Consider the following 20,875-nt stretch of genomic DNA (forward strand, 5'->3'; position numbering starts at 1 on the left):
TGATCAGGCGAAAGGATTTCTTGGGAACCTGCCTATGTAAGACCGAAGCATTTGGATTCACGGTCTAATATGATTACCTCTAGATCATATGGTTCCAGCTAACATATTGGTATATATTGCTTGGTAAGTTGGCAAGGCTTGATGTTTTCTTCTCTCAATATGAGATAGTCGTTGCAACATAATAAACTTCCAAATTATCAACGCGACTGATCAACATTCGGCTCTTTAGAGGGCACCCAACACAACAATAACTCAAGACAACAAAGCCATTAATAGAGAGTACAATATTGATAGAGGAAGTCCAAGATTCAAGGCACTTATATAGTAAGATACTGGCAGGTTTGACTCCTGAATATCTATCGCTTCATCTTAATGAACACTACATGATGGAGGTAAATATATGATAAAGGATACTTCCCTTCTTTAATGTGAAATAATTCAGGAACTTCTCTACCCCAGAACCTCCACTGCTACGTAGGTGCCTCACCTACATAAACATATACTGCTCGAATTGAATGATGATAACGACCTTACAACTACATATCATGTCTACAGAAAGGAAGCCTGAGTAGGTCAACTATAATTAATTCTAGGACGGGTTTCCTTTTTTCAAGCAACTTCCAACTGCAAGACACTTTAGATATAAGAAAGAGGTGAACATTGCGAGACAAGTAATCAAGAATAATAACTCAATGAATAATAAGAAGTATGAGCAACTCTTACAGTACGACAATTACCATAAGGCACAAAACACCCCTGCACTATACCACAAACCAATACCTATGAAACTGCGGACTTCTCCCAAATCGTGAGGGGCTGATCGAACACAGTCGGGGGCCAGAAGTCCTACTAAGTAGGTATCGCCAGTCTGCCTAACGTACTTTGCGTGATAAGGAAAGAGAAAAAGAGAAGCGAAGAGTAGTCAACAAGTCCAACATGTTTGTGACAATATCAGCCATCAATGCTGGTGGTCTTTTGGGCTTCGTTTTCGTGTTTTATTTCCTTTCCACATAGTTCACCTGGGCCCTCCCCCTGTACCTTATGTCCCGCATCATCAATCAGCCTAACCACTTATACTTGCTTACACAAAATGTACTCCCTCTCAGAGACAGAGTGGTTCGCCCACCTCTGCAGAGGCCGCAAGCTTTCTTCAGGCAACCACAGTCCCCTATGACCAAAGGAAGGCCCCAGTTCCCGCCGGATGTTTTGCATTTTCTCCATTCCTTGTTCGACCCCTCAAAGTCTGCTTTGTCCGTGTTTTTCCTCAATTGCAGCCTCACAAAGCCATTGTGAGTTAATCAACTCACACAATGAACAACCTCAGGCGCAAGGACCATCGCGGGGCCGTTAACTTCAACGGTCCCGGCCATTACCACGGCCCCACAGTCCGGCATCGGACCGTTCAAGCAGTATCGACGCCTCCCACGACGCCGGCTTCAATTGCTTTGTCGATGTCAAAGACTACTGTCTCTCCCGATCTCATGTCTTTTGATTTCTGCCGGCAGCCAATTCAATCGATTCATTCCGACTTCAATATTGACTGCTATCGGTCTGCATCACCAGCCAAGTTGGAGCTGGGCCTGGAGCCTTGTACCAATTGGTCTGGTGAAATCGATATGCGAGAGATGAGTACGATTTCTGCCATCAGTGCCGATACTTCTTCTACTGGTTCCATTTTCTCCTCTGTTCCGACCGAATTCAGTGATGCAATGACCGTCCGTAACGGTAGAGGTCGCTCAAGAGGTCCGAGTCCACTAAGTCGAGGTGGGCGAACTAACAGCATTGATAACTCGACGCCTTCTTTCGTCTGCCTTGGCCCTCAGTGCCAACGAGCTTTCTCGTCTGACAAGGACCTCAAATCCCACGTCAAATCTTGTCATACTTATCTGTGTAACTGGGCTGGCTGTGACCAGTCGAGCTTTTCCACCAGGGACGGACTTATCTACCATGTCAAAGTCAAACATCTTGTCATTTGTCCATCACCCGGTTGCACAGAGACGACATTCCAGAACATTCGCCTTCTTCAGTCCCACATAGCCATGGCTCACCCCGAGGATGGCAGAGATGATGCAAAGGAATGGGAGCTTCCAGCAAAGATGATAGCTAGCATGGCGACGGGCAACAGGTCCTCGTCAAATGAAAAGCCCACGACTGCTCTTGCGTCTCTCAAAAGGAAGAACAGAGATCATGGCACAGATTTGTCTATGGATATGGTTAAGACGAAGCGTCAATGTCAAGATCGCCTACAGGTCCTCGTGGAGAAGCGAGCGAGGAAGAATGCCGGTAAGGTTATCAAGTCTCCCTTTCCTCAATAGCTCACAGGCTGACTATCAGAGGCACTCCACGAAGTGCAGAAAGTCCAACAGACCTGATCAGAGGGCGAGCCTCACGGTGTATAGAAGTAACGAGCTTTCCTCTTGTCTTCGAACACGCCATTCTTCCATTTCTTTCCCAATATCTGCCTATCTGGGTTGGGCCCCGTCACGTAGTCACTGTCACTCGAGGCAAATCCCCACAGATTCGGCGAATTTGTATCATGGCCCCAAAAACTATTTCTCGTGCTCGAAAGATCATCATTGTTAGCCACGTTCAAGATCTTATTCCCAGCAACTTTTCCAAGCTAGTCACGTTTGCTTTTACGCAGGGGGAGATTAATCGTACCGTTACCTGGGCTCGTGGCCTAGGCAAAGATCATAAGGACGATATTTGCGCCCCGAGAAACCCCTACTTCTTTCGCTATCCTTGCATGGGTGACAGTATCGGTGTGACAGGAAATGGGGTGTTTGAAGATAGCACTGCTACTCTTGGTCCTTGCATCACCGTTGGTGGTGGGAGTTATTGGTTGGGCAACTTTCATCCCTTCATGGAGGCCTACCAACAGCTCGCTCAAGTGGAGGTTGAGCATCCATCATCCCAAGATCGCAAGCGATGCATTGACGAGGGACATGATGCCATGGCCCAGGAGACGAACTTCAGGCTTGGTAGGCTCGAGGTCACGTCAGGTCTGAACCTCAAGACAACGAGAATTTCACATGATCCTTATTGGGATGAGTGTGATATGGATAAGCCTCTTGTCGTAACAGACTGGGCTCTCATCGGTGCCCGTACTTCACAAGCAAACATCCTTCGCAAATTCCCTTCAGAAACCCAACCTCCAACTCAGGAACCAACCATAGCTACTACAACCGCTATTGTGCCAGGTGCAGATGTTCTGTCTAGCGGTCGAACATCTGGTTATCAGCGCGGCCAGATTTGCGAGATCCCTGCGTATGTATCTGGGGTAGAGAACCAGACGCAGAAGGCTACGAGAGAGTGGTTTATCGAGGAACCATGGCCGCAAGAGGATGAGGATGCCTGGATACGTGGAGGCATTGGTGTCAACGGTGACAGTGGCGCTGGAGTTGTTGACGCCAATACAAATGGCCTAATCGGTCATGTATGGGGTCGCAATAACTATTGGGGGCCTGGACAACGTGTGACCTACTTCACTCCCATCGCAGACATTTTCGACGACATCCAGGAAAAGTGTGGGCAGCAGTCACGCCCTCAACTCCCGCAGCATCGTGATGAAGCAAACTGCTTTCCGTTACATCCATCATGTCGTCAATGCTTCGATCTACGGGTGTACCTCAATAGTAGCAGGAGGAGTTCGCGGATGTCGCTCCAAAGCATGATAATGGGCACAGGTGATGGCGACCAGGATCTGACCTCTATTGAGGCTGTCTCAGAGCTAGCTACGCCAAAGGATTACCACCGCTACTCGGGCATCGAAGAGACTCTGGTTTCTCTCAGCGGTATCGTCTCTCCAGCAGGGCCCAGTGGTTATCCTGGTACTCCCATGATAGCAGATATGAAGAGCCCCTATGCTACCGAGCTTGATCTTGGTGATCTGTATGGGTCAGAAGCAACTGCGCCAACTCAGGCCCGAAAAAGAAGAACGTCTTGTCTAGCTGCCGCACCGGCTCCAGGTAGATGGAAGAAGCAGAGAACTTGTGATTGATCAGCCAGCGAAACCCCCTCGTGCCATCTTCTTTGCTCGAGCATCGCGTCTATTGTGGTTCGCCCGAGACCCCTTATTGGCTTCCTTGTTCTTCCTAGCACTTTCTGTCTCTTTCTCGCCTGTAGGCCCCGCAACATTGCCGCCTCTTCCACGACCTCGCCCTCGACCTCGCCCTCGTCCACCACCTCTGCCACCTCTCGATGATCCCCCGTCAGGTTCGCTTCCTTCTTCTCCTGAGCCAGCTGGAGACGCTCGCCAAGATGTGCGTCCTAGCTGCGCTTGTTGTCCACTAAAGGCATACTTGGCCTCTAATCGTCGCTTCTGTTGCGGGTTCCTGACTAAGATGAGGGCCCATCCCTCTATGGCTTCATCTGTCATTCCAGTTTCTTCCCGCAATTTGGCTCGCAGGTTACCTCGCCTTGTGCCAGCATCACGGTCAAACAGCTTTGAGTCCATCTGGTACGCACGAAACAGTGCCTCTTCGTTGCTGTCGCTCGCAGCGTCGGCCTCCTGGTTGGAGGCGTCAACAGTGCCACCCACATCGTCAGCATCATAAGTATCATCGCGTTCGTCATCATCAGAATCGAATGCCGCGAGGGCAGAGAGAATGGCCGATTTGTTAGGCGCGTTTGCTTTGTCTTTGAGCATCTCGTCGGCGCTCTTGGCTGGTTTCTTTCCAAATGAAACCTTAGAAACGTCCATGGCAAGGCGGTCGAAATCATCGTCGTCAAAAACGTTGTGTCGCGTGGGAACCTGAGGCGGAGTAGATCGCGGTGCAAGCTCTGTATGTCCTGCTTCAGGGTGTGATGACCTAATGATGGATTAACAGATAATCGCGGTTTAAGAACAGGTATATTGTTATAACGTACAAGGACTCACTGCGGTCAGCATTCGCCAAGTGAGGCGGTAGAGTCTCACTTAGCAAATTGGCAACAACCTGCTCCACGTCCTCTCCGTATTCATCGAGACAGTTGGACACAAAGCCGGATCCTAAATCGGGAAACAAATCCTGAACCTGAGTGATTTGGCTCATTTTATGAACGTGAAAGTCGGCATTCACTTCTTGCTGTGATATCTTGCCTTTCCCTTTATCCAGTCTCCTTCTTCTAAGTCGTTTGGGACGGACCATGGTTCCCTTTCTGTAGCTCTCCAAAGCCGTAATTCGCTTCTTGAAATTTTCGGTCGCTGCGCCAGAATCCTCCGCCCTCCGTAGTAATATCTTCAAGAGGGGGGTGTCGGTGATGAGCTCAGGGACCAGTGAATCGTTGACATTGAGAGGGCCAGCCTTGTGGGCATCAGCCGCTTCTTTGAGGGCGTATAGTTGATCACTCAGCATCGACCATTTGGCTGGTTTAGTACCTATTAACCCAACCAGACATAAATACGTCGTGGCCAATATCACTTTGCGTAGAGGAGGGTTCATGACGCGGAAGCACACGATGAGGCCATCGAGAAAATCAGATCCCGCAAGGAACAAAGTGCAGGTATCCGGCGAAGCATGCAAAAGATAATTCAGTCTTATCAAACGAGCTTCGACGCTCTTCAAATCCCCTTTGATACCGGCCTCTAACTGTAGGATAAGTTGCTTCTTTAGGGCAGTCAATGCAGCCTCGAGCGCAGCAGCATGTCGCTGAAAGAGCTGTGCAATGAGAGCGGCCGTAGCTTTCCTGGGGAACATCCTTGCGATGTTTGCCAAAAACGCATAATCGAATAGTTGAGGTGGCGGATATACATTGAAGACTCTGGATACGAGCTGAAATACAGCTTTTGGTAGTGTTGTCGAGTGAGAGTCTAGTATTGTGAAGCCTGCCTCTGCTGTCTCCTCTGCGAAGGAGAGCAGGAACGTTACGATGGAGTCGTCGTGGGCCAAGGCTGCCTTGATGTCTTTTTCAGAAAGGGATAGAATGGCACGGCAAATAGATGTCCAGGATTGGAGAAGTGTATTCCATTCGCTGGATGAGAGATGCTGTCGCCATGATGACTGGGGGAATGGTGCGAGGGATGGTAAAGAGACCATGGTTGGGTGTCTTTGTGTGAGTGGTAAACTTCTGGTTTTGGGCGCTAAAATGAGTGCTTTTCTGGGTTTGAAAAGGATCCCAAGAGAGAGATGAGTCGATCTTATAGACTGCCGCTCTAACCTTCATAAATATCGTGGCTCAAGCCTGGGTTTGCATCGCCGGATGATTCATCAGAAAGTGGATTCTCACAACTGCAAGCTGATGAAGTCAACCTGGAGGAGGTACAAAGATACTTTTAGACCGCTCAAGCCAATCAATGGCTCTGATTATGAAAGCGCTTAAGTGCTCCTGGACTAGTGCATCTTTACCCGAGCTGCCCTGGTAAGAAAAAGGTAGTAGTTTGTGCTACGAGGCAAACACCAAGCAAATATCTTTAGATGATTTCACTCATGAGCTTTATTGATATGGATGTTGTGGATAAGTACCTAGTCTTTGCAAGATCTCTAGCATTCAATAAAACTATTCTGTCATTTCATAGCTTGAAATGGGGCTTGCTGTATTGATACCACACAGCAACTTCACAAAAATGCACTGAATCTGATACCATCCTTCAGTTTGCTTGTCTCGTGAAGTTGTTTCTTTTACTGTCTAGGTCGATTATGCATCCAAGCCACCCCAATGATTATACACAACGCCAATTAATGCATTCTCCTGAATCGTCTAACGCCATCTATTCATCCTCGACTCTTCATCTCCACATCATATATAAAACAAGCTGTAAACTGACTCGACTTGACTCCTTGGCTAGAAGTCCCATAGTGTACATTCTCGCGGAGGCGGTAGTTCGGGTATTAGGCCACCCTCAAAGGTCCCGGTCTGTGCGAAGGCCATCCACTGAGCCTTGGACTTGTCGTCGTACATCTCAGGGGCCAATTCTGTATCCGCTGAGAACGCAGGAGGACCATCTGGGAACCAAATCCGCCGCCAGGTCCCATCGAATTCTCGAATTCCAGGTTTGCCGTCCTTGTAGATGACTGATTTGCCCTTGAACATTGATAGCCGGCCATCCATGCCTTTTGAGCTATAGCTCTCAATTGGCGGATGTTGTCTACTGCTGTTCGGTGGATATGGGCCTGTCGAAGCAGCGGATGCCGCCGCCGCCACTGCTGCTGCTGGGGGGGGTTGAGCCTGCGTTGTAGCAAACGGGTTGGCGGCAGCTGGTGCAGCGTTAGAAGGTTGGCCAAAAGGATTCACTGGTTTCTGCTGCGCGGCTTGACCAAACGGATTGCTCGCTGGTGTTTGGTTATTCTGTGATGCAAAGCCATTCGACTGAGTCTGTGACGGCTGGCCAAATGGACTGTTTGTAGGTTGATTCGAGGTCGCATTAGATGCACCGAATGGGGTTGCTGTAGCCGGTGCGGCAGCGCTTGAAGGTTGGCCAAATGGCGAGCTTCCCTGAGCAGGCTGTGAGGGTTGTCCAAACGGATTCGCCGGGGCATTGTTCTGGTTATTACTGTTGGATCCGAAAGGATTGGCAGGCTGACTGGTTGTTGCCCTACCATTTGGAGCACCAAAGGGGTTCGCTGCAAGGGCACTATTGTTATTTGCGACGGCTCCGAATGGGCTAGAGCTGTTGTTCGTTCCACTTGGTGCTCCGAAGGGATTCGGTTTCTGTCCAAGTTGGCTGGCTTGGCCAAAGGCACTGCCCTGCGCATTTATCTGTGACGGTTGACCGAATGCGCTGCCTTGCGTGTTTGGCTGTGACGGTTGTCCGAAGACACTGCCTTGTGCATTTGGTTGCGAAGGTTGTCCGAAGGCTGGTGTGCCAAACGAACTGGGCTTTGCGCCTAAAGCTGAAGGTTGGCCAAAAGCAGACCCTGGTTGTGACGGCTGGCCAAAGGTTGAGGTTTGCGCTGGCTTGCCGAATGCTGAGGCGGTTTGTCCCAACTGTGATGGTTGCCCAAACGCTGAAGGTTGCGATGGCTGACCAAAGACCGAGCCTCCTCCTTGAGATGGCTGCGATGTTTGACCAAAGGACGGCGTACCAAACGCGCTTGGTTTCGCGCCGAGAGTCGATGGCTGCCCAAAGGCGCTTCCACCGACCGATGCGCCACCACCAAAAGGACTCGAAGCGTTGTTGTTGTTGTTGGACCCGAAAGGGGTTGGCTGAGCGCCTGTATCGGCGATTGTCGACTTGGGTCGCTTCCCAACGAGAAATTCGCCAAAAGGAGCTCCTTGCGTTCCCTGTTTGCAAATATCGTGCCGATTTGGGTGGTTATTTTCTTCGCCTACAATAAACTGAATTGCCCCTTTAATGTCGCGCAGAGCGGTCTGCATCTGTTGTTGGGCTTGAGCATATAGCTCTTGTGCTTCGTTAAGCTAAGGTCGAATCAAGGTCAGTCTGGGCGGTCGCGTAGAGACCGATTGAATGGGCGCTCACAGCTTGCTGTTCGTTCCCCGACGCTTTCCCCATCATGAAGTGTAGCCGCAGCTCTTCAAAGCTCTGTTCGCGCGGATATCCGCCAAAGAGCTGGCCAGGAGCATCTCGCCCTGGCGCATAGGCTGAGAGGATCCATTGCGGAACTTCGTTCGTCAAATCCTTTTCGATCGTGTCGATAGTAATGTTGTATTTGTCTGCTGAGTCGTCAATCCTTGTTCCGTGTATCAACATCTATCGTGTTCGTACCAGCTGGGTTTTGACTACTCCCTCCTCCAAGAGCTCCAAAGCGGTTCGAGGGTTGATTTCGATTGTTTGGGTTTACATGTTCGAATCGACAACTATCTATGGACAAGTCAGTGTGATCAGAAGGAGAACAACGCAGCCCACAGAATCGACTTAAAACGTACTGCCGAATTTGCAGTTGCCCTGCTGAAAGAATTTACACAAAGTCATCCTTTGACGATGATTGAATGGAAATTGCGTGTTGGTCCAGTCAAATTATGAGCGTAGAAACTTGGACGCGCGCCAGGAGTCAAATGAGCCAAGTGCCAAACTGCCTCATGGCATACCCCAGTTACGTGTTAATCGTGTTCGCTGGATTCGGTCGGACTATTTCAAGTTTCCAGAAAAGCGAAGTTGGAGAGAGGGAATGAAAATGTCCAACAGAGAAAGCTTAGAGAAGGATAGAAAGCATTCTCAGCCTTTCCCCAGCCTCGTTGGGCCCATCGGGTTTTTTGCGAACGCTTGTCACAACCTGGTGCTCAATTAGTGGGTCGTTATGGGCTAGATTCTGAAGCTCACTGAAGCTCTCCCCCCCTGGAGCAAGCAAAGCTTCAGGTTCTATTCCATTTAGACTTGGAAGAAGGGATAAATGGATTAAGATGACGATACCGAAAGAGATCCAAGAAAAGAAAAAGGAAGAGAAGCCCAGGCTATTAAACATGCCCCTTCATCCCTACGTATGCACCTATCTTATCTAAATGCTTTTGTCACTTATATAACTACCTCTGTAGCAGAATTTATACTGCCTCTAGATTCAGATTCTACAGCAAATCCCCACATTAAAAGGTCTTTCTTTATTCCACGTCTCACTCACTACCTACGGGGACGATTAGTCTAGGTACTCTGTAGTCACCTTATTTATGCAAGGTGCCTCTCAAACTCAGTCAACCTATTCAGATTTCCCTACCACGGCAACGTAACGAGAGATATATCTTCAATTTTAATGCATTTGATTTTATTTTTGCTTCGTTTAACTATTCTTAGACCATTTAGTCATGATTTTTGTGTGCTCCTTCGCTGGATCCAAAATTAGCATCTCCGTGACTAGGTAGGTGTCTGCGTCTTATGTCCTGTGCATCCATTTCATGAACGCCTATTTCTCTCAAACTTTTATGTTGGAGTTCATGCCTGGATGTGCGAAGCCTTACGGAACTCAATCATAGGTCCGTTCTTAGCACTCGTAAATGTATCAACTAATTGCATCTCGCTTGGTCGGTGTCGACCCCATTCATTCTTAGGGTTGCCCTCAGCAGGATCGACGATACCAATAGCCTTGCGCATATCATAAAGATACATAGTGCGGGCAAGTGTGTTCGTCATCTCAACATAGGCGAGACCCTTGCCGATACAGCCACGGGGCCCAATGCTAAAGGGGCAGTATGCACTGGCAGCCAGAGCAACCTCATCCTCGGTTGTCTTCTCGCCAGTGAGGGGGTTGAGAGCACCGACAAGCCATCTCTCAGGGACGTACTCATATGGCGAGGGATAGTAGGACTCATTGTGGTGGATAGTATAATGGGGAACGCCAATAATGGTGCCCTCGGGAATGGCACGGCCTTCAACGGTGATGCCGCCGGAGAGAACCTCACGGGGAAGAATACCACCGACAGATGGAGAGAGGCGCATAGCTTCATCGATACAGGCTCGGAGGTAGGTGCAAGATGCGAGAGTGGCACCTTGGCAAATCTCCTCGACATCATTGAATTTGCTTCGGATTTCTTCAGTGACTCGCTCGAGAGCGCGAGGGCATCGGACAAGGTAGAAGAGAGTGGCAGCCATCGCGGTCGATGTGGTGTCAGATCCAGCAATGATACTATTCAGTTGTTAGTTGGGGTGTTTCGAGGTCGCCTGGTGCCACTTACAGTAGGTTGGACTCGGACCAGAGCTCAGGAGTGCTAAAGCCCTGGCCAGTCTCAGGATCGCGGGCCTTGAGAAGATAGTAGAAGAAATCGCGGCGATCTGTCTCCTCACCAAGCTTCGTGCGCTCTGCGAGTTGGCCCTTACTGTAGCCCATGTAGCGAGCACGACCAGCAGCGAGTCCAGGGAAGAGAATCTTGTCCAAGTTGAGCTTGTTCACGATGGGCATGGTTCCACACTATGAGGATCAGTTTCATCTTTTGCCATATCGGAAGAAAATAGTGGTACACTTACAAGAAGGTGGCGGGTTGTGGCAGCTTCAACAAGCCCCAGGGCAAAGCGGTTAGTCGGGCTCTCAAGCATATGGAAAGCCTTGCCGAAGCACAAATCACCAAGAATATCCATGGCAAGGTAATTGCACCAGTCGCTCATCTTTCGAGGCTTGGTCCAGCCCTTGGTCTCTTCTCCAGAACCCTCCAGCATACCAATCTGCTCGCAGAAAGTACGGACGTTGCCCAAGATGTATCGCTGCATCTCCTTCATGGCGCTCTCGGAGAAGGCCTGAGACATGACACGGCGCTTACGGGCATGGACTTCCTTATCGCGCGTGTTATGCGTATTGGCGGTAGGGTGAACAAAGGCATTGTAGAATTCGGCCTTGCGGACGTTTGTGCGGAAGCCGTAGATCTCCTTGAGGGCCTTGTTGGAGTTGAAGCAAAGCGAGTTGGGGCCGAAGCGGACAACTGGGCCGTATTTTTGGTGCATGCGCCAGAACTCGAGGTGCCTGTCGCCCTTCCAAGCGTGGTAGAGCTGGTAACCATCTGTGATCTTGGCGATGAATGGGCCTGGATATTTGGCTAGAGGGTGAAAGAAGACTCGGTAAACAACAATGCTGAAGCCCTGGCCACATATGAGTGTCTGATTACCATAGAATCTGTAGGCAGTGTTGACTTACATAGAGAACTAGTCCTCCAACCAACAACCCCAAGTAAACCAACAGATGTGTTAAGTTGAACGTCATCTTGTCTGTTTCACACGCAGAAAGGGTGAGTCTCTAAGAAGCTGTGAGAATAAGAGGTAGACAACAGATGAAGAGAGGCGGAAGCCCCGGAGGAGTTATATACGTCTTATCGAGAAACAAAGCGATACACCTCCATACCTACACGATGACGGCAGCCCCATGACCACCCTCTTTTCTATCTAGCCCATCATGCCCGCCCACTTCTCATGTTTCGCTGACTTCTTCCTTCCCTGGTCTGGGTCTAGGCAAGACGCTCATAATCGGCTGGCGGCGGCACACAAAGCTTGTCAATAATCACAAACTTGATGAAGGTGGAGGGGTGAACCATGAGGTCTTCAAGCGGCTAAGTTCGGATTGGAAATGACGGAACAGTATTGGATCGCGGAGAATTTGAGATTGTGGGGGAGCTTCTTACTCCGTAGATTGTGGGGTTTTGAGTTTGCCATTTGGGGAATTGCTATTAGTATTTCGATCCATGATTGCATCTACCGGTCGGTAGCCTCCATGGTTCCTAGTTACGAGGAGCATAGAACTCGGAAGTTTACTCTTTTGTATTGGGAGCTTTCTTACAGTGGTAGTTATCCGTTCAACGCTCGGATCAACTATATAAATCCCTCTAACTCCCACTCGTAAAACAACTATCAGAGTGATGCGGCTCACAACAATGCTCAGACGTTGTTCCTAGTCCAGCCTCTTGATATCCAAAGGTCACCTGCCATTTCAAAAAAGTACAGTCAGCCGCCAATCAATTGTCCACGTCAAGCCAAGGTCTTTATGCCGTCATGAATAATGTGTATAATACGAAGGATTGTTGACCCCCTCGGCCATTGCTCCAATTCGGCGCTCACCACACAAGCGGTTCTGGTCCGTCCTGCGGAATCACAATAATACTTTATTTTTCTTGGTCATAACTGACGCAGCAGCGGGCGACAGAGGCTTGTAAACCTCACATGGCCCGACGATGACCGCGGCGTTGTGGAGTTTCGGCGGCCCGAGTGGGGACGGAGATATTTCTTTACGGTGTGGGCACGGAAATCTGCAGTTTTCGTCTGTGTACATACACAATGCAAGCTTGACAAAGGTTCTTTTGCAGGAATACATCCAGAAATGAATACGATATGGTAATTCTCTCTTCGGACCTTGTTGGTCAGCGGCTGACCGATTTCGTAGTAAGTCTGCGTCAAGACGTTTGAGGTTCATTGTAACTCTGTTATCTTGCTGGTACACAAGCCATGAGACCAATCGTGGAGTTTGTGTAGAAAGATAACAAATATTATCGACACAATGGCAAACTAAAATGCCACGTGCTGACAGTATAAGCAATACATACACTCCTCCTCAGGCACATTGTACAAAATTGCCTACAAATGCATTGATGGACACCACCGCATAAATCATCGACCGTGAACGAATGGGGAATACCCTAGAGCACCAGCCTCAAGAGATAAGAATTTCCAACAATGAATATTTTGCTGCGTCTTTGGATCACTATCATACAACCAACATGTATACAACAGTAGTATATATTGCGTACACTGTAATTAAGCACATGAACATCACCGCCGTACATTATTCATGATCCACATCTTCCCTTTCCCATTAACTCCTCCCATTAACATGAATAGCATATACGCATCGAGATGAACCCTTGTCGTACTGCCCAAACCCTTACCCAGCGTAATATACAGCCTCTCTAGTTAAAATACCTCGGCTCGTTGAACACATGGTATCTGTGCTCTCGCACGCCGTCACCCCGGAACATTGCGGGGAATCTCCAACCCTCAGGGACCTCCTCCTCCTTTACTCGGCGATTACGCTCCTTATCTGGCTGGGCATCCAGTTTCTCGATCTCCTCTTTGGACTCGGGGATCTTGAACTTGGCAACCTGTAGTTCCGTATCGGTAATCGAGCTGCGACTCACGCGCGCGTATCCCACACGCTTGAGTCTCTTGAAAAGGATGTATTCGCACCATCGGTCCCAATCTGACGGGTCTACATCTTTCATACCCGACTTCTCGCTCACATAAGTGTTGTAGTTACCCTCCTTTGGTTTTGTCACCAAATAGCTAAGCAAGAAGGCTGGCCGAGGGGTCGAGCCCATTAGGTCAGCGAGATAAAGTGACTGCAGACGTCGGTCTTCAGGATCCTCTTCTTGCCCGGAGTGGAAGACAAATACATCGACGAGCTGGCCATAGATATCCAGTGTCGCATGGATAGCAGGAGCCAGTTCACCCACAGGACTAGGTAGAAGGTGATGCGTCGAGTTGAGGATAGGAAACTTTGACAGAAGAGCGGCACCCCATGTGTGCTTATTGGGGCCAGGACCGTAGTCAACATACATGCCGAGATCCTCAGCAAGGAACTGCGTAGCATCACGGTTACCCATGATGATACGCTGGTTGTCGGACTCAAGAAGACCGATGACATCAATTTCCAATTCCTTAATGAGGTCTCGCATACGGTACTCTGATGCCCACATATCGTTGTCAAACGAAAAGTGGATCGTCCAAATACCTGCAGTGAGGATGCGGTCATCAGCGTGATAAGGCTGATAGTTGTTGCTAGGGAACCGCTGGAAGGCCGAGACCAAGAAGAAAACATTGATAAGGATGGTCGCAACGCCAAAATACTTCCTCTGCTGGATCGGCACAGACCGTTTCGAAGGTTGCGGTTGATGACCTGAGGCATTGATGCCATACACGCCAGCACCAATGTAGGCCATCATCGTGTACATGATCCAGTCAGTATGCTCACGAACGAGTTGGCCACCCGGAACAAAGGCATATGCCACAACCCAAACGTGGAAGAGTACCAAGAAGTTGTATATGAGGAAACCATTGCCAAAAGTTGTCGTAGGATTTGTCTTGGCTGCATGGGTCAAAATGGGCACAGAATATGCCATCAAGTAGGTGGCAAGCGTCAGAGCACCGTAGTAACCGGACCAATGACTGAAGAAAGTCAAAAACATCGCACCGACGGTACCGATGATATAGACTCCCCAGCTGCTTGCAAGCCTAGGCTGCCAGACTCCGCCGAACAGACCAAGTGACATGGCAAGAACAGTGAGCCAGCCATGTGTGGAGAAGTATGGGCCACGAATGGGATAACCCTCCCATCCCCAGAGGATCATGGTGCTGGTATCAGAGAGTAAAGAATGGAGACCAAAGAATAACCCAGCAAGACCGAGTGATGAAAGGAAACTCGAGCTACTCTTGGCGGGCCGTGGGGCCAAACCGGCAGCGAGGGGTGCGCGTCTGGTGAAGCGGAGGGCGGCTAGAACACCCAGCACAAGACCAGTGTTGTTCCAACCGCCATTCGCAGCATGCATAATAGGCCAAATAGGGTTATTCGTCCACCACGCAAACTTGGCAGTAGAGGAAAGAATAAGACCAATCATCCAACCCAGGATCTTTGATTCAAGGCGGCCCTCGTGAACTGACTCCGCGAAAAGGGTACCGGCCCACCCTAAGCAGGACATAAAAACGCCAAGTCCAACCGTAAACAGGCGGTAACTGGGTTCCTCAACCAGATAGGCTGCGATGCCTGCGAGAGACAGAAGGTGTACTGCGCGCAAGTTATTCACGACAAGAGACCGAGCTGAACGACTGGCCAGAATGAACGGTGAAATCGTTGTCATGACCAGAACTTCGTATCCTGAAATGCCCATGTACCAAAGCGGGAAGTCTGATATTGAGTTAGAGTCACACAGGTTTCAATCAACGATCTAGATTGACTTACACCACACTACAAGTCCCAGACTAGTTAGAATAGTCCAGAAAACATACTGAGATGGGTTAGCAAATCATCGTTCTGTCCCAAAACAGAGAGCTTACTCCATGATAGACTTCAGCGGCAATGTCAAATGCTTCGGGCCAGCTGAAGCGAACAGCAAAAACACCGCCGGTTGCTTTTTCCTTTCTAAGGACTTGGTTAATGACAATCTTCTCCTCACGCTAAGTCTGTACTTACTCCTTTTCCAGGACGGCGGATGGGATAGAGGACAGGTTCTCACTGCAAAAGACTTAGACAATGGCCTGCAAACATGTATATTTCGCAAACGGCTGTTCTGGAAGCCAAAGACTATCTGGGAAGCCATTGAACGTACCCCTTGCTCGCACCCTTGATATCTCTAACCTCAATGGCGAAGGTACTGAAATCGAGAGCCGTCACGGCGTCAAAGGCCACATCAAAGATGATCAATGACCACTCGAAGAAGGCGTAAGTCGTGTAAGCTGGTTTATAGTGTTAGTGGGCCACATTTCAATGGCGTGATCCCGTTGTCTTACCTCCAGCGACACGATGCACCTTGTGCTGAATGAAGAAATAGATCAGTGGCACAAGAGTGCCGAAAAAGGCAGATGCCAAGTATTTGCGATATTTGATGGCCTGGGGATTGGCGGGGCTGAGTGCGATACAGCCAGTCGTCCACGGAAGTGTCGCAACAATGTAAGAAATCATGAGAATATCATGCCAATCGTGGTCGTCCGTAGATGTAATGTATGTCCAGCCGCCACAGGTCAGAGTTCGAAGTAGGCCCATGACAGCAACGAACGTAGGCAGCTTCTGGCCGGGCTTTCGCGTGAGGAGGTACCATAAACCGACGAGGGCAAACCGAGGGCCTGGGAGCTATCAGTACATAGGGGATATGGTACAATTCGATCGACTATGCTGTACCGGATGTAATGGCAATGAAGATCATGAAGAACGACCGCTCGGGGTACCGATCGCCAATAGTCGCAGAGACTGAGGGGAACCATTCTTGCGGATAACCGTAGAACTCATTCTGTACGATCTTGTGGTAGTGTAAGTAAACACCGATAACCAATGCACTAAAGAAAGCAGCTAGAACACCACGAATCAGCGTCCCAGTCATCTAAGTTGCGTATTTATAACGGAGGAGAATGCAAAACCATACTATACGCGACAGCAGTATGCGCCCAGCTAACCAAACTTCCATTGAAGCTTAGGACAACGCCAATATCTTTGTCCTTGTATTTTGAAGCCATTTCGAAGGAGAAAAGGACTGAACAAACACTCTAAAATCCCATCCGGGCGATCCGGGAACCAAGAGTCAAAATCTCAGAACGAGCGACGAGAGAAAACGATCATGCAAGTGGTGAGATTCACTCTCGGACAAGACAAACAGACCTCGGAGCTTTGGCGTTACCTCCACCGCGACGTAATACTTGGAAAGTGTAATTGCTAAGTGGAGACCGACCGGGGCAGGGGACACTCGGAAATCGATATTATTTTTTGACACTGGCCCGCGCGCTCCCGAAGCGAATCAAAGGCCAGGTACTCTAAGCGAGAAATAAACAGCCTAACGTTACTCCGTAGGTAGACGGCGATTTCCATTTTGGTTCCCGCCGTCGCGACCACCACCCACGAGGCTGAAAAGTGGCCCGCTAAAAAAGTTATTGATCTGTCAGCCTTGTCGGCAAAAAAACTTCCTAAATTTGCTGTCTACCTAGTACTTACCTTGTAAACCGTACTGATTACCTCTTGGTCGCACAAACACAAAATGGCTGGCGTCGCTGATAAGGCGAGATTCTATCTTGAACGTGCTGTACCGCAACTGCGAGAATGGGAGGAGAAAGAAATATTTTCCAAGGTAATTGCGTTCTAACTTTACGAGAGAACATTGTCAACTAACCCATCATCCTCGCAGGATGAGATTCGCACAATCGTCCAGAAGCGCAACGATTACGAGCACAGAGTCCTCTCACCTGGGAACAAGCCGTCGGATTGGTCTTCGTACGCTCAATGGGAGCAGTCGCTTGAGTCCCTGCGCAGCAAACGCTGCAAGCGTCTCAAAATCCGACACCTTCAGTCCGCCCATGCTGGCCAGGGCCGTACTCTTGCGATTTACGAGCGAGGTGTCAACCGACATCCAGGAAGCAGTGCTCTGTGGAGAGAATATCTTTCATATACGTCCAGCGTCAAAGCATCCAAGCGCTGGCGCAAAACCATGACCAATGCTCTACGCATGATGCCTACGGACCCTGAGCTGTGGGCAATGGCAGGTCGAAGGTCAGCGAAGAATGGCGACATGGCAGCCGCGCGTGGGTTCTTCATGCGAGGTTGCCGCTTCTGCACGACGAATGAAAAACTCTGGGTTGAATATGCGCGAACGGAGATGGAATGGCTCGAAAAGGTCGATAAGCGCAAGGCGGTCGCGAAGCCCGGCCAGGATGTTCTCCGACCCGATCGTGAGGAGGACGGCGACGAGCTGCGACTTTTGGATAGTGATGATGGTGAAGAGGATGACGACGATCTTCCTGAGCCATCAAATGCCCAAGCCAAGGTTATTGACAAGCAGACCGCTCAGCATTTGAAATCAAACCCTGCCATGGATGGCGCTATCCCTATGGCTATCTTCGACATCTCCAAGAAGCAGGCTTTCTTCAGCGCCAACACTGCGGAGGTATTCTTTGACCTCTTCGTGTCTTTCACACATGTCCCGGCTCAGCCTAGGATATCACAGCATGTTCTGGATGTCCTTGATCGGGAGTATCCCAACCACCCAGCCACATGCAACGTCCGCATTCGCCAGCCTATTATGGGCGTAAACCCACAGACAGCAGAGTTTCCCAAGAACCTCAGAGAGGTACTGTCACGCTTGGGCCGCTATCTGGAAACCACAACAGATCGCACGGAATTACAGAAGAAGACCGTGGCATGGATAGACGGGTATCTTGGGCTGGATGTTTTGGATGAGGGTATTCGGGCAGTTTTGGAACATACCAAACAGAAGATGGAGTCCATTTAGATGGTTATGAATAGAGCCAATCAACATTTTTATGTGGTTATGCTGGAAATCAAAATAATACTTGCACCTTGTTCCCTTTGCATTGGGCGCAAATCTTAACAACTGTGGATACCATACGGCTAGTCGGAGAAAGGAGGAAAGACACAACAGCCAAGAGACAGATATCGTGACGGGGCCTCCGATCACTGGAAGAAGAATTTTCTTTAAATAAACACAGTCTTGGGTTATAAACTGTAGAAGTATAATCGACTTTTGAGATCCCCTGTTTGGGGAAGCCAAGGGACCAAGTGAGAGCTGAACTTTAAGAACTTAAAGTCCTAAATGAGTATTATGGAGATGGTATTACTAGATATGTAAAATAATCATTGATGGAATCAATAGGCTGTTCAACCCCATAATTTTTTAACCCTACCTACCTACCTGGTGCTAAGGCCCGAAGTTTCTGATATCTAGAGGCCAGGAGAAACTGGGGATCGCTTTGTGATGGTTGCAAGGCCGCGGCCCGATATTAGGGTGACCCAGCGTTTTGGGATCATCCCGTCAAGGAGGAAGCCGTTGTGGGGCTACCTGTAGGCCTGGAGAGAAACGAAGAGCTGAAATGAGCAAGTCAAAAGATGTGGAAAGCTGAATGAAACTGAGCAGCTTCTATCGAAATCACTTCGGTAGTAACTAGAATAGTGCACTCAGTCAATATATTCCCAGAGTCAAAGTTGATATGCGGGAAGCATCGCATCCACCAATAGGGCTTCATGCCACGCGATTGTTGGTCCCGCAAGCGACTGGAGCCGTCTATTGATGGCATCATGCGTTGTGTAACTTGTATATGCATGGGGAAGCCAGAACGGCATCTGTGCCGTTTTATATGCAGGCTTCTGAACGCTGCCTACCTAGGGGAGGAAACAAAATTTAGGACTTCAACCCTAAGTGATAAAAATATTAGGTAAATCTAGCCTAAGCTTAGGTAACTCTTTGCTGAGTTTATTTTGACATCCTATATCAAGGCCCGGTGTTTTCCTGCCCCCTGAGGACTGCCTACTACGTAGTAGTACCTCCTGACCGTCCAGCTGTGACACAGTCCCAGGCTCCAGGGCTGATGTGATGCTTGTTCGGAGGTGACCTAGAGTAATGATTGTTTATCTTTTCTGGCGAGTTTTACGTTCAATCCTTAGGACCTGCTGGGATTGGGCCTGTCTTCTATCATTGATACGAGGCGTTTTCTCCCAAAGCCTCAGGGCGTCTAGGGCGTCAATGGCTCAAAGGCTAATGAACGGCAATTACATGTCGATCATGTTGGGTAGGAGAAGGTCTTTTGCCTTTTGGAGTGCGACAGATCTGCAACCATCACAGGTGGTTGGTCCATCCCTGTCCATGGATCGCTTACCATCACGTTCACTTCCACCCACGAACAATTGTGCTGACCAGCCCTAGCCAGCCTAGCCAGCCAACAAATGACACTTCTCACGAGAGACAATGTGAGCAATCTGAGGCAGAACTGACTTCTAAGCTGCAGCACGACAAACTATTCGCCACCGACCCAGTTTCCATCAATGTGGGGAGTTCACAACAGGGGAAGAAGAGCGACCGAGAAGCACATGGCATGCAGGGCAACTGGATAAGGCGCAGTTCACGGTTAGGAAATGAGGGGACTTGAGAAACCGATTTCAGGAGGGAAAAGAGGGGAAGATCAAGCCTTTTTCTATGATAGCGAGACCGCTTCTTTGCAATTCATACTTGGCGAGGCAAAGCTAGTTCATCCTCCAATCTTTCTGACAGTCTGAGGCGGAGGATCCATGAGCCTATATCTGGACGTGTTCAGTCATCGCCAGCAGAATTCAACGAACCTAAGAACCGCCCACAAAAGCATAATTGAAAGATTCCGCTAGAGTAACAATCGTTGATCGAGACTGTTTACTGTTATTAGGGCCGTGACACAAGCAGGCCTTGCCAAGTCAGTCGCCCACCTCAAAACAGCGCGTGGGTGATCTGGAATCGTACAGTACAGTGCGCAAGCGACGCAAGCGACCCTAGGTGTGAGTGGGTGGTCGGATCGTGAGTGAGAAATGAGAGGATCAGAGGTTGGAAAACAATAGGAGAGGAGACCTAGAGAAACGACGAAAGGAAACGAAACAACATGTATTCCTCCAGAGCCTAACACATGGCCCATATCGATACATCTTTTTCTAAATGAAAAAGATCATTGGTGAACTTTTCGTGGTTTCGCTGGTCAGACTTAATCAATACTTGGTCCCATCTTGAAGATGAACGGCAGACATGCGCCACTCAGGAACCACAGCTTGACCAGATAAGCGTGGGAATAAGAGTTTGAAGCCAAGTGAATAAGATACAGATTGACAGTGACTTTGGATGGGAGGAACAAAATTGGAGCATAATCGAGCGGAGAAAATTTCGTTAATCAAAGCCCCCGAAGTGAGAGCTCAAGTGAGGTCGCAAGCCCAGGCACAGCACAGGCTGGTCGTTGGCGGTACGGAGAAAGGCAAGGCAAGGTAAGGTATTTCACATAACTACCCCCCTTCCCCCGTTCCTTCTT

The 20,875-nt window shown here is 49.2% G+C and overlaps 7 protein-coding genes across 12 annotated transcripts; 3 read left to right on the plus strand and 4 right to left on the minus strand.

Annotated features, from left to right (window-relative positions):
* Positions 1 to 662: 662 nt before the first annotated feature.
* FVEG_04702 (hypothetical protein) lies at positions 663 to 6,211 on the minus strand. Of its 2 annotated transcripts, XM_018892552.1 has the most exons (3): positions 4,870 to 6,211; positions 2,662 to 4,811; positions 2,536 to 2,561 (listed from the first exon to the last, which is right to left on the minus strand). In XM_018892552.1, exons 1-2 carry the CDS (start codon positions 6,015 to 6,017, stop codon positions 4,001 to 4,003), a joined length of 1,959 nt encoding a protein of 652 aa, XP_018749261.1. In that variant the 5' UTR covers positions 6,018 to 6,211; the 3' UTR covers positions 2,536 to 2,561; positions 2,662 to 4,000. The 2 variants fall into 2 exon arrangements, with proteins under 2 accessions (XP_018749260.1, XP_018749261.1); XM_018892551.1 differs by having other exon boundaries at positions 663 to 4,811.
* FVEG_15526 (DNA polymerase epsilon subunit 1) lies at positions 1,173 to 5,097 on the plus strand (the record flags this gene model as incomplete). 2 transcript variants are annotated; one of them, XM_018904659.1, is made up of 2 exons in its annotated part: positions 1,173 to 2,283; positions 2,355 to 5,097. In XM_018904659.1, 2 exons carry the CDS (start codon positions 1,311 to 1,313, stop codon positions 3,998 to 4,000), a joined length of 2,619 nt encoding a protein of 872 aa, XP_018749263.1. In that variant the 3' UTR covers positions 4,001 to 5,097. The 2 variants fall into 2 exon arrangements, with proteins under 2 accessions (XP_018749263.1, XP_018749262.1); XM_018904658.1 differs by having other exon boundaries at positions 1,311 to 2,283; positions 2,337 to 5,097.
* Positions 6,212 to 6,459: 248 nt separating the features above from the next.
* On the minus strand, positions 6,460 to 9,117 carry FVEG_04703 (hypothetical protein). The gene is made up of 4 exons (XM_018892553.1): positions 8,806 to 9,117; positions 8,645 to 8,740; positions 8,399 to 8,592; positions 6,460 to 8,337 (listed from the first exon to the last, which is right to left on the minus strand). Exons 1-4 carry the CDS (start codon positions 8,849 to 8,851, stop codon positions 6,763 to 6,765), a joined length of 1,911 nt encoding a protein of 636 aa, XP_018749264.1. The 5' UTR covers positions 8,852 to 9,117; the 3' UTR covers positions 6,460 to 6,762.
* Positions 9,118 to 9,622: 505 nt separating this feature from the next.
* Positions 9,623 to 11,973, minus strand: FVEG_04704 (hypothetical protein). Its single transcript, XM_018892554.1, has 4 exons — positions 11,493 to 11,973; positions 10,832 to 11,437; positions 10,543 to 10,775; positions 9,623 to 10,493 (listed from the first exon to the last, which is right to left on the minus strand). The coding sequence occupies exons 1-4, from the start codon at positions 11,556 to 11,558 to the stop codon at positions 9,803 to 9,805; spliced, it is 1,596 nt and encodes a 531-aa protein (XP_018749265.1). The 5' UTR covers positions 11,559 to 11,973; the 3' UTR covers positions 9,623 to 9,802.
* Positions 11,974 to 12,987: 1,014 nt separating this feature from the next.
* FVEG_15527 (hypothetical protein) lies at positions 12,988 to 16,767 on the minus strand. 2 transcript variants are annotated; one of them, XM_018904660.1, is made up of 8 exons: positions 16,474 to 16,767; positions 16,233 to 16,400; positions 15,845 to 16,177; positions 15,664 to 15,790; positions 15,528 to 15,569; positions 15,392 to 15,476; positions 15,297 to 15,342; positions 12,988 to 15,242 (listed from the first exon to the last, which is right to left on the minus strand). In XM_018904660.1, the coding sequence occupies exons 1-8, from the start codon at positions 16,562 to 16,564 to the stop codon at positions 13,252 to 13,254; spliced, it is 2,883 nt and encodes a 960-aa protein (XP_018749266.1). In that variant the 5' UTR covers positions 16,565 to 16,767; the 3' UTR covers positions 12,988 to 13,251. The 2 variants fall into 2 exon arrangements, with proteins under 2 accessions (XP_018749266.1, XP_018749267.1); XM_018904661.1 differs by having other exon boundaries at positions 16,233 to 16,767.
* Positions 16,768 to 16,982: 215 nt separating this feature from the next.
* On the plus strand, positions 16,983 to 18,550 carry FVEG_04707 (hypothetical protein). Its single transcript, XM_018892555.1, has 2 exons — positions 16,983 to 17,169; positions 17,227 to 18,550. Exons 1-2 carry the CDS (start codon positions 17,080 to 17,082, stop codon positions 18,325 to 18,327), a joined length of 1,191 nt encoding a protein of 396 aa, XP_018749268.1. The 5' UTR covers positions 16,983 to 17,079; the 3' UTR covers positions 18,328 to 18,550.
* A 776-nt stretch (positions 18,551 to 19,326) lies between these two features.
* Positions 19,327 to 20,752, plus strand: FVEG_15528 (hypothetical protein; the record flags this gene model as incomplete). Of its 3 annotated transcripts, none has more annotated exons than XM_018904664.1 (2): positions 19,390 to 19,677; positions 19,756 to 20,752. In XM_018904664.1, the coding sequence occupies 2 exons, from the start codon at positions 19,453 to 19,455 to the stop codon at positions 19,762 to 19,764; spliced, it is 234 nt and encodes a 77-aa protein (XP_018749271.1). In that variant the 3' UTR covers positions 19,765 to 20,752. The 3 variants fall into 3 exon arrangements, with proteins under 3 accessions (XP_018749269.1, XP_018749271.1, XP_018749270.1); XM_018904663.1 differs by having other exon boundaries at positions 19,453 to 19,621; XM_018904662.1 differs by having other exon boundaries at positions 19,327 to 20,752.
* Between the last annotated feature and the right edge of the window lie 123 nt (positions 20,753 to 20,875).

Source organism: Fusarium verticillioides, chromosome 4 (genome assembly GCF_000149555.1).
Source record: "Fusarium verticillioides 7600 chromosome 4, whole genome shotgun sequence".
In the NCBI taxonomy this organism is placed as follows: Eukaryota; Fungi; Ascomycota; class Sordariomycetes; order Hypocreales; family Nectriaceae; genus Fusarium; species Fusarium verticillioides.